Below are 11,941 nucleotides of genomic sequence, written 5' to 3'. Positions count from 1 at the left end.
TACCCTTAATTCAATAAAAGTTACCTCGATGTATTACTATACGTACATTGGATATATACACAAATTTTTGTTCTATAATTAAACGTTAGGATATCGTATGTCTAAATATCCTCCATTATCAAAAGCATAAAAGTTTGTCCTAAAATTTTATCAACAATCCGGACATCGTACGGGCACAAAGCTAGTATATATATTTAAAGAGGAGTTTTTTCCCGAATTTTTAGAGAGAGCTACGTAGAATTTTTATTTTTTAAAAAACACTAGAGTGCCACGCAAGATTAGTATTTTTAGAGTATTATGTATAGCATTATGCCATGTATGATTGTTATTTTAAAGCACCACGTAAGATTAAAATTTAAAATTACATTTATTATAAAAACAAAATACTATTGACGCAAGATTTAAGAAAGAAAGAAAAAACATTGAGATACATTTTTTTATTGTTTTATCAGCTAACGTACTACTAGTATACTACGGAGTAATACAATATACAAATAAGACATGGCTTCTTGGTGAACAAAAGAGACAAAGCACCCGGATCCACTCAATGTAGCACATTTAAGATGTGTTAAATTTGTTCAAAAAAAAATATGGTTAACCTTCTCCATTGATAATCGGCCATCAAAAGAGCAAACAGAGTGTCTCTGGATGATAGAACTAGTGTATCCATCAATGAGGTAAATATGAAGAAAAATTTTGAAATATACTTTTGAAACGAGTAGCTTTGAATTAACTGAAACATGATAAAAACAAACCAAATCTGTCTCCTTGAAGACAATAAATTCCTACAAAATCTAATCTTCAAGCACAATTCCAACTATAGCCAAAACTCCAAAAATTCCAACAGCAAACGCCGTAAGCAAAGTTCTTCATTGGCAAACAACAAAGTTGCCAAGGAAATCTAGGAGCAACAGGGCTCAACTAAGTTATATCAGCAATATACGAAGACAATATATAATTTGCTAACTACTAAAATACATAAGAATCCAATTGCTTAAAATTAAAAATAGATTTGAGGGGACGGGGTAAATTAAGAATAGAAAGCTCCACTGAATGATTCCCTACCTGCACAGCTGCTCGACTGCAGTAACAATTTGAGCAGGTTGAACCACAGTCCATTCTTCCAAAGTTCCAGCATAGGGAGTAGGTACGTCTTGAGATGATAAACATACGACCGGGGCATCCAAATAATCATTGAAGTTTTCGTTAATAGCAGCTGTCAGACTAGCACCAATACCACCTGTTCTCATGCACTCTTCGACAATCAGCACTCTGTGGGTCTTCTTAATGGAGTTTCCAATTGTGTGCAAATCAAAGGGCTTTAATGAGCGGATATCGATCACCTCAGGGTCATACCCTTTGTTGACCAGTGTCTTGGCCGCCTGCATCACATGGTATCTCATACGGGAATAGGTCAAGATTGTTATATGTTCCCCAGGTCTTACCATCTCTGCTTCTTCCAATGATAGAACATATTCTTCATCAGGAATCCTCTCCTTAAGGTTGTAAAGCAGAACATGCTCAAAAAGAATAACAGGGTTCTCACTCCTAATTGCGGCTTTCATCAGTCCTTTAGCATTGTAAGGGGTGGAGCATGCAACCATTTGGATACCAGGAATTGATTGGAAGTAAGACTCAAGACGTTGTGAATGCTCAGCCCCAAGCTGCCGTCCAACACCACCAGGGCCACGAATGACCACAGGAATGGTAAATTGGCCGCCAGAAGTGTAATGTAGCATGCCACAATTGTTCGAGATTTGGTTGAACGCCAATAAAAGGAATCCCATATTCATTCCCTCAATAACAGGCCTTAAGCCAGTCATAGCAGCTCCAATGCCCATTCCCGTGAAGGAATTTTCAGCGATTGGGGTGTCAAGAACTCTAAGATCTCCATATTTTGGGGCCAGTCCTTTAGTAACCTTGTAAGATCCACCATAGTGACCCACATCTTCACCCATGACACATACGCGAGCATCCCTTTCCATTTCTTCATCAAGACCTTCACGAAGTGCTTCGAAGAGCAAGACCTCATGCCTGACAATCCAAGAAATTTTAGACAATTGAAATAGCAAACCCAGTAGCAAAATATTTGTCTATGTGAAATCAGCTGAACCACAGCATACATAGTATGAACGTTGAACAATAATGAATGAAAGGTACATGTTGCACAATGGTTTGCATCCACATTTAGCAAAAAGAATTACCAAACAAGTCAACTCTAAAAACATCGAAATATATTTGCAAAAAATTAACAAAAAAGCATATGCAGAAATTTTCTACCCACTAATTCTAGTATAAAAATAGCCAAACGCAGTATATAATAGTAATAATACGATATACTTGTTTTATCTTTCATTCCTCATTATATACAAGTATATCATATTAAAAAGCATCACTACTTCCCCTTCATAGATACGTAGATAAAAATGCCAAAGATTTGGGTTTGTGATAATCACTTCTCACTTTCTCAGTTCATAATACTAGAATAGGAAGTGCAATCCTTCATGCTTATAGTAATACAACTACAAGGCTTCTATATTGAAAAGTTGGTGATAAAGTTCTTCCTAGGGGTGAGCAAAAGTTCAGGGTACCCTGAATCGGAACCGAAATCTGTTAGGAACGGCACAAGAGGTTCCAGTTCCGAGTAGTAAAATAGAGAACCTGTTGCATCTGATTCTGGTTCTCGATTTTTTGGAACCGGAACCTATAGGGTACCCTGTAACCTAATAAAAGTGTTACTTAAGCCCAAATCATATATCAATTTAACGCCAATTTTTACTTGATATAAATAAAAATAATTGTTATAACTATATGTATTAAATTTGGTAAACAACTATTTTTGGTTTGTTATATTTGCAAACTGTAAATTTATGACCCTACAATTTTTTAATTAAAAATTGCAAAATACAGGTACCTGTACCCTAAATCGGAACCGGATTCTGGTTACAACAGATTCTGGTTCCGGTTCCAAGAAATTTACGAGGGTACCCTGTTATGCTCACTCCTAGTTCTTCCTAAAGGCACAAGCCCTCACCTCCACATGAAGAACAAATTAGGGAAATTCTTGATTGTAGCAATGTATTGTTGAATTTTTTCATTAGTAGCCAATTATTTTTTTCAGCCACCAATGATAGCTTTGAACTTGTAAAATTTCTAAAATGTGAGCTTACTGATGATTTCGGTTAAAATTATATAAATTCTTATTTTATATAATTTTGGTTAAGTTACTCCCTCCGTGTTTTAATAAGTGTTACACTTCCTTTTTTTTTGGCAAAAAGCTACATTAAAATATTATGTCTCTCTCCTCTCATGGGCTATATCCAAACCCACTACTATTTTTTTAAGTTTATCTTTCCTTTAACATTCATTACTTTTCAATAAACTATTAACCCCACTATCTTTCTTTTAAAATTTTTTAATACTCCTACTACCCGACTTACTTCTTATTTTATTTAAGTCAATTAAATTGCCTAAAACTATGAGCCGATCAAACTGTAACACTTAAAAAAACATGGAGGGAGTATCAAGCTTTTCTCCTCTCATACTCTCTTTTTCTCCTAAATTCAGTCCCAAACTTCACAAAAATGAATTCAAACCACCTTACTACCACCATCGCTGCCACCTCAAGCACTTCGAAACAATAGCCAACAAAATCAAAACCTTACTCCCACCAAGCCACTGCCACTGTTGAGTAACGTGATCAAAATCAGTTCCTATTATTTAGGAATGTTGGTAGCCTAGGGTTCTTATTTAAATAATGTAGTTTATTAGTAGCACTTTCGTATTTAAAGCCTTGTAGATTATTCTTGGAATGGATTATTGAATATAAGTTTTAATGTTCTTTCCCCTTTCTCATCTCTTTATACTATAGTTTCACCTGGTTCAATCCTAAATCAAAATACAATATTTAAAAAAAAATAATAATAAATAAATAAAATAAAAAAAAAGAGAGAGTTTGAGTGAAACAAGGAACATCGTCTTATTTCATTGGGATTTGTCGTAGAATTATCGAAGTAGTTTACGTTGTAGTGATACATGCTCTTTGGAGCAAGGGGGTGTGTTGGTTCTAGTGCTTCAAAGTAGTAGGGTGAGCGTGAGTAGTTCACTATTGACACAAGAAATAATAGCTAATTGTCACGCACATCGCATTACTTTGAAGCACTACAACTAACACACCCCCTTACTTTAAAGAGCATAGCATGCATCACTACAACGTAAACTACTTCAATAATTCTCTTTGCTACGAATTGCGGAGATACAGCCAACCATGACCACAAACACGCAATCACAACTTGAACACGACAATATTCCTCGACATGAATTATCCATCCTTTCTTCACGAGCCATTAAGGGCCTCATCAACTCATCATATGTATATGCTAATGAGTCTTTAGACTCCAAAATTTCAGTAACATGTTTATAATCTTTCATTTGTGAAGGATTCTCAATACCTTACTAAAATTAGTCACAAGTATCACCGTAAATTGTCATTTGACTTATAAATTTGGATACTCTACACAGGAAACTTTGGATAGCTTTGCTATCTTGCAATATCATGCTACACTATGTAGTGTTTGCAATTTAACGGTAGTCACCTTCTTATCACCGAAATATTCTTGTTTCAAAATTTACATAGCATTTTTGAGAGCATGGCAATGCAAGATATAGACATTATCTAAGGTTTCTTGTCTAGAGTATCTAGAATTGTAAGTCAAATGAGAATTTATGGTGATACCAATACTAATGAGACTAATGTTAGTAGGGTAGTGAGAAGCGTTCACAAAATGAAAGATAATAAACATATTGTTATCGCAATTTTGGAGTCTAAGGACTCATAACATATACATTTGATGAGTTGATGAGTTCCTTGATGGCTCATGAAGGGTGGATTAAAGTCGTAAGTTCATTGTCGTGTCCAAATTGTGAATGCGTGTTTGTGGTTGTGGTTGCTTGTATCTCCATAGTGCATAGTCCGTAGCAAAGAGAATTATTGTAGTAGTTTACGTTACAATGAACCATGCTCTTTAAAGCACGAGGTGTGTTAGTTGTAGTGCTTTAAAGTAGTGGGATGTGTGTGACTAGTTAGCTATTATTCAGGAAGTTGGTCAATAGTTGGGTGGAGTATTTTTAGGAGTATTAGGTTGGTTATACCGTTAAGGAAGAGTCAAATAAATATAGTTGTTAATGGGTTTGTTAGTGGGTTAAATCATGGTATCAAGAGCTCCTGGTTAGATCTTAGGGAAAGTGAAAGAGATGAAGATTTTTTTTAAAAAAAAAAAGAGAGAGAGAGAGAAAGAGAGTAATTAATTTTTAAAATAAAATTAAGAGAAAGCAACACAACTTGATTTCATTGTTAGTGAGCAATAAGTTTTTTTTAGAGAAGTTTTCTTGCATTGTGAGTGTTTTTTGTGTTAAACCATAAAGGAAGTAATGGTTGGTGTGATGTGCTCCACCGGTGATGGGTTCCTTTTTTGCCCATGAAAAGGGATGTAATCATGTGAAAAAGAGGGCAAAAAATTATTTGAGGTAAATACAAGTGTAGTAGTTATAATCAACGCAGAGACGGTTTCCAAGATTATACTAAAGATTTTTAGTACAATGCAAGTTGACATGGTCAATTACAAAACAATGCCAAAGAGAGTTAATGGAGAGAGCTCCATTGAATGTAAGATCAAACAACGGATGAGAAGTGCATTAACAAAAAAAAAAAAAAGTAAGGTTTGGTTATGAGAATATCATGTTGGTGATGATGTGCATCAACAATATTGTGTAGATGATGAGATGTGCATCACAAATTTAAACATCTAGTAAGACGTTATGAAATTCAAAGTGGGATATTGCATGCTCTTCTAAAGTCAAGTGTTTGGTTACATGTTCGTGTTGAGATTAAGGGTCTGTTCTCATTGACTTAACTAAGCTAAACTGAAAATATTTTTTAAGAGAAGGAAATTAGGAGGGGAGCTGACTGAACTGAATTTCAACGTATGAGAACAGGCCCTAAAAAAAGAGTGTACGTCGAAGTCCATTGCAATATAGACCATTGTAGTTAGTAGCAAGATTTAGCAATTGTGTATGTGATTTTGAATCAATATGGAGTGCTAGAATAACGTGATCAAAATCAGTTTCTATTATTTAGGAATGTTAGTATCCTAGGATTCTTAATTAAAAAATGGTAGTTTATTAGTAGCACTTTCCTATTTAAAGCCTTCTAAATTGTTCTTGAAATGGATTGAATAAGTTTTAATGTTCTTTCCCTATTCTCATCTCTTTATATTATAATTTCAACCGCCACCACTAGGGGTGTTGACGTGTTCAGGAATATCCGGTCCGAAAATTTGATGATCCGACCCGAAATTTTGGATATTCAATCCAATTTTAAGGTTTTGGATATTTCAGATTTGTTTCCGAAAAAAATTTCGAATTTTGAATCGGATTTGTACGAAAATTTTAACACCGATTTGTAAATTCGATGATCCAATCTGAAAATCCGATTATCCAATCTGAAAATCCGAATATCCGAAAATTTTGGATCGGATCGGATCGCAATTTCTCCGTTCAAAAATATCTGAATTTTCGAATCGGATTGAATCGGATATACGTAGTTGAATAGCTCTAGCCACCACCATAACACCGCCTCAGTTCTTGTTCTTAGTAGATTTTGTTTGGAGTGGTGTAAAAATTGACTGCTATGGTGGATGTTATGTGGCTGCCGCTTACGCCTTACGCCAACAATATTCTCCACGAGTCAAATATCGAGTGCGAGAATAAGTGTTTAATTGTAGTAAATACGGAAGATTTGAATTATATAATTAGGGACTTAAGGGAGTATAAGACGAGAGTTAAACAAGAATTGTTTGATATAGGTCGTAATGTGAGAATTAGAACAATAAAAGACCTCAAAGTTAGAGAAGAAGAACAGTATAGTCTATAGTCGAATACACTGAAGAATGACAAGATAGAGAGGAAATTGAATCCTTTAAGTAATTTGAAACACATATAATACGAAAAAGGCTCCACTTGGTTTGTAGATTACTTATTATACAACAATGACCTTCACAAAACTAACACCCTTCTTAACCAAGAAAAACTAAGCATAGAATCAAGGCAATCAACTCAAACTTCATAGAACACAATCCGGTCTTCGACAATGGTAATGGTAGTCGATGGCGGGGCCAGAAACAAGTGCTGAGGGAGGGGATTTGGGGAAGAAGAGAGGTAACAATGGCAAGTCAATTGGTGGGCCAGGAAAGGGGGAGGAATAAGGTGTTTTAATGGAGGAGAGAGAGAGTGAATGTTTGTTAATGGTAGAAAAGTTGAGCGTTGAGAACAAAGAAGAAGGTAAGAGTGAGCAAAAGGTTAACTATAGTTAGATTTTAAATAGAATGTTAACGGAAAAATCATAATTAAGGTCACATTTGAGAAATATTATAGGTTCAGGTTTAACATTGATAATCCGAAAAAAGTGGCTACCAATGAAAAAAGTAAAATGTGCAGATAATGAGAATATCCCAAAAATTATAGTTTGCCAGACTCCATCATGTAATATAAAAAGAGCTAGAACTCTCATCATTTATTATTTAGTAATCTAAAATGTTTGAACTCGGAATAAGCCAAGGAAAATGGACTAGGAGAAAGAATGTGCACACTAACACATAGAAATCCCTTACGTACCCAAAAAAAAGTGGTTACATGCTTTCTAAATAATGTTGGCTTCTATCATAGACTAAAACCAATGAAAAGGTTGAGAAATATATCCTTACCACGTAAACTTTGAAAAAGATTATTTACTTAGGGGGCACTTGGATTAAGAGTATTAAATTAAGGGGTAATAAAAGTCAAACCAAAATCAAAGTAAACATAGGAGAGGGAGAGCTAGTGATGATGTGATTGTAAGAAGATTTATATAGTGATGGTGTGGTGATAGGTGAAGAAAGGGAACTATTACCCTTATTTTTGGGGTAATAGTTTACACTAGGTGGAGGGTGGGTAACCTATTACCCTCATTTTGAGGGTAATGATTCCTCCAACCTCTCTCTTTTCCTTATGTCACTACAACCTTAATTCATTCATAAACACTTTGTCTCCCTACAATAATACCTCTAATCAACTATAATCTACCTAATTTGACTTTTAGTACCCCCTTAATTTATTACCCCCATTCCAAGCGCCCCCTTAGAGTAAGTTTTCCAACCAAAAGCATAGTTCAAAGAGTATCATTCCAAATCATAGGTTTGTGAGTATTGTGACTATAGAAGAGAGGTTCAAACTTCAAAAGATATACCAATGGATGCAAACGAGTTATTAGATTAGTTGTCTTACATAGTTAAGAGTGATTTCTATTCTTAGAGTGAATTCAAATGTAATCGAATCTTATATGCTACCAGCACATCCACAACATAGACAGAGAAATATATGTACTACCTCCGTTAACTTTTAGTTGCAACTTTGGGGTATTATTTGTGAGATATAAAATATTCCAAAGTTGCAACTAAAAATTAACAAAGGTAGTACTTTGTTTAAACATGAAAAAGCACTAATCACCGGTAAAGTAAGCAAATACCAACATATTAGAGAAATAAATGTACTTTGTTTGGATGTATAAGAAACTAGTAAAAACTCTAACAACCAATAATACCAACATATTTGAGAAATCTATGTACTATATTTTTATGTATAAAGAACTAGCAACAAGCCAAAATCTCCAAGGTCCAAAATAATCACATGGAAAAATGGCATAAAAGGCAATATAGCATACCCGGTTTTTGAAGTCGCGGTATAAGCTGCTGGTGTCTGCAAATATATAACAACATTAAAATCAAGTTCAAATTCCTAATTTCAGAAATGCACAATGCATGATTAGATTTATTTTATTTTTTTTTCTAGAAAAATGTAGCCTAATACAAGTAATAATATAAGCATATATCCTAATGATTTAGGATACATTGTTAGATATTTGGATAGAAATTACTCACAGCAACAGCTTGAGAAACCAAATTCCCGGTCCGGCAATGGCCCGGCATCGAGCCACGTTTTGCATTGAGGTCAGATCTTACTGCCACAAACCCAACTTTCCTTCCTAAATTAGCATAAAATTAATTAATAACAATTTTATAAAACTAATCAACAAATCAATCAAAACCCCACTAATCATTAAGAAAAATCTCATAGAAATTACAAAATATATCATTGTGATTGTGTATTATTGCAAACTTGGAATCTACTAGCATCAGATGAATCAAACCAACGTAAATCCTACCACAAACAATATTGAATGAATCTCCGAAAACCCAATTCAAATCTAAAATACTAAAACGCAACAGAAACAAAGAAATCAAAATTTTACCATTAAATTTCTTGGAATCGATTGAATTGACAGCAGAGAAAAATGAAGGAGCAACTAAAGACTGAATGGTAGCAGCCATTGGAAATTGGTACTGGTAGAAAGATGAAGGAGAGAGAAAAGTTGGGTGATTGATGAATTTTTATAGGAAGAAGAAAATTGGGCGGAGAAATTTAGGGAAGAAAGTAGTGTAGGAGTGTTTACAGGTTTGAAGCAGCAACAACAAATAACATTGTTCTTTACTTGGGTTTAATTTCGTCACCACAAGTTAATGGGTTTTGTTGTTAAGAGTGTACTTCGATTGCATCGCCTACTTTTCTCTTGTGCTGTTAAAAGTTAGTTTGCCAACCAACAAACATACAGGTGGTTCTTGTCAACGGTAGAATTTGAATCAAACATATAACTAATCTTGTGTCCGGGTTGTTTATTAAATTTTAAGATATATTTTAATTTATATGTCAAATTTTATAATATATCATTGATACAAAATTAGTTAGGAATCGATGTATTTTTGTAACGATTTAAACTTGTAGACATATAATGACTAATAATAATATACAAATTTTTGTATGTGGCTGGACACATGGTGCGACAAAAGTTACTTGTAGAGTGTTACTGGTTTTGTCAAGGGTTACTTGTAAATGTTACTTGCATTCCAAGGTTACTTGTATGGGTGTTACTGGTTTTGGTCGGAGTTACTTGTAGGGTGTTATTGATTTTGCAGGGGTTACTTGTAGGTGTTACTTGTATTCTGGGGTTACTTGTATGGGTGTTACTGGTTTTGGTCGGGTTACTTGTAGGGTGATACTAGTTTTGTCAGGGGTTACTTATAGGTGTTATTTGTATTATAGGGTTACTTGTATGGGTGTTACTGGTTTTAATCAGGGGTTACTTGTAAAGTATTACTGGTTTGGTATGAGATTTTTGTTTGGAGTTACTTGTAGGAGTTACTCAGAATACAAGTAACCCCACGATACAAATAACCATATAAGTAACCTCATAATACAAGTAACTTATACAAGTAACCCCGAATACAAGTAACACCCTACAAGTAACCCCAGAATACAAGTAACCCTAAAATACAAGTAATCCATGCCGCACCATGTGGCTTGCCACACTGAAAAACCTCTGTAAATAATAATATTGGTGAAAAACATTTCTTGACCCTGTCTGAAATGACTCGTGACCCGACCTAATTAACAGGTCTACACACAGTAATAAAATTATATTAGATTGTGAAGTATATTATTTTAATTGATTAGAATATATTATAAGCCATGGATGTGGTACATTTTAAACTAATTCCTTCGCTCCAAAAAAATATTATGATACAAAAAATAAATTTATAGGATAATTTATGAGAGTTATAATCTAATTTTTTTTTTGAATAAAATTATAATTCAATTTGTACAAATGAAATATTGGTACTTTATCAAAAATAAAACTCTAAATTAACAAATTTATCCTAAAATTATATCCAAGTTGATTGAAAATAAAATTCTAAACTAACTTTTTTATCCTACAAATTGAATTTTATATAACTCTATCCTACGTGGCATGACACTTGGCAAAAAGTTTGAACGCCAAGTGTCGCTGTCTCGTCACCTGGCTAAAAGTTTAGCTTTATATATTAGTTAATAGTTTTCTGCCCGTGCGATGCCCGGGTTGTTTATTGAATTTTAAGATAAATTTTTAATCTATATGTCAAATTTTAAAACATATCATTAATACAAAATTAGTTAGGAATTGATGTGTTTTTGTGATGACTTAAACTATATAGTAGGCATGTAATGACTAATAATAATATTGGTGAAAAACATTTCTTGACCCGTTACCTGAAATAATGACCCTATCCGAAATGACTCGTGACCCGACCCGATTGATAGGTCTACACACAGTAATAAAATTATATTAGATTGTAATGTATATTGTTTTAATTTATTAGAATATGTTATAAATAATGGATGTGGTGCATTTTGAGCTAATTCCTTCGCTCCAAAAAAAATACTATGATAAAAAAATAAATTTATATGATAATGTATGAGTGTTATAAATTTTTTTAATAAATTATAATTTAATTTGTAAATATGAAATATTGCTACTTTATCGAAAATAAAACTCTAAATTAACAATTCTATCCTAAAATTCTATCCAAATTTGATTGAAAATAGAATTCTAAATTAACTTTTTTATCCTACAAATTAAATTCTATATAACTCTAACCTACGTGGCGCGACACTTGGCGAAAAGTTGGAACGCCAAGTGTCGTTATCTCGTCGCCTGGCTAAAAGTTTAGCTTTATATATTAGTTATATGATATGATTAGAGAGTCAGTTAACGAGAATCCTTCAAAACCCCAATGCTAAACTCTCATGCATTTAGGGGTTTTTTTTCTTTTTTCTTTAAATAACTACCCATCCTTATCCCATACTTTATTTATTAATTTTAAAACTTTTTATTTTAAAAAAAAACAAATAACTACGGGCTTGTTTGGCATCATTTTTGGTTTTCAGTTTCCTGTTTTTTTTATAACTAAAAACCAAAAACAGAAAACAAGAAAAAGGAGTTTTCACTTTTCTGTTGTCAGTTTTCAAAATTATC

The 11,941-nt window shown here is 33.5% G+C and overlaps 1 protein-coding gene across 1 annotated transcript; it reads right to left on the bottom strand.

Annotated features, from left to right (window-relative positions):
- Positions 1-702: 702 nt before the first annotated feature.
- Positions 703-9,616, bottom strand: LOC145636096 (pyruvate dehydrogenase E1 component subunit beta-like). The gene is made up of 4 exons (XM_081687551.1): positions 9,344-9,616; positions 8,973-9,076; positions 8,756-8,790; positions 703-2,034 (listed from the first exon to the last, which is right to left on the bottom strand). The coding sequence occupies exons 1-4, from the start codon at positions 9,420-9,422 to the stop codon at positions 1,062-1,064; spliced, it is 1,191 nt and encodes a 396-aa protein (XP_081543677.1). The 5' UTR covers positions 9,423-9,616; the 3' UTR covers positions 703-1,061.
- Between the last annotated feature and the right edge of the window lie 2,325 nt (positions 9,617-11,941).

Source organism: Chenopodium album, chromosome 6, assembly GCF_948465745.1.
Source record: "Chenopodium album chromosome 6, dcCheAlbu1.1, whole genome shotgun sequence".
In the NCBI taxonomy this organism is placed as follows: domain Eukaryota; kingdom Viridiplantae; phylum Streptophyta; class Magnoliopsida; order Caryophyllales; family Amaranthaceae; genus Chenopodium; species Chenopodium album.
The sequence above is the reverse complement of the archived record's forward strand: the minus strand, read 5'-3'. Positions and strand labels throughout refer to the sequence as shown.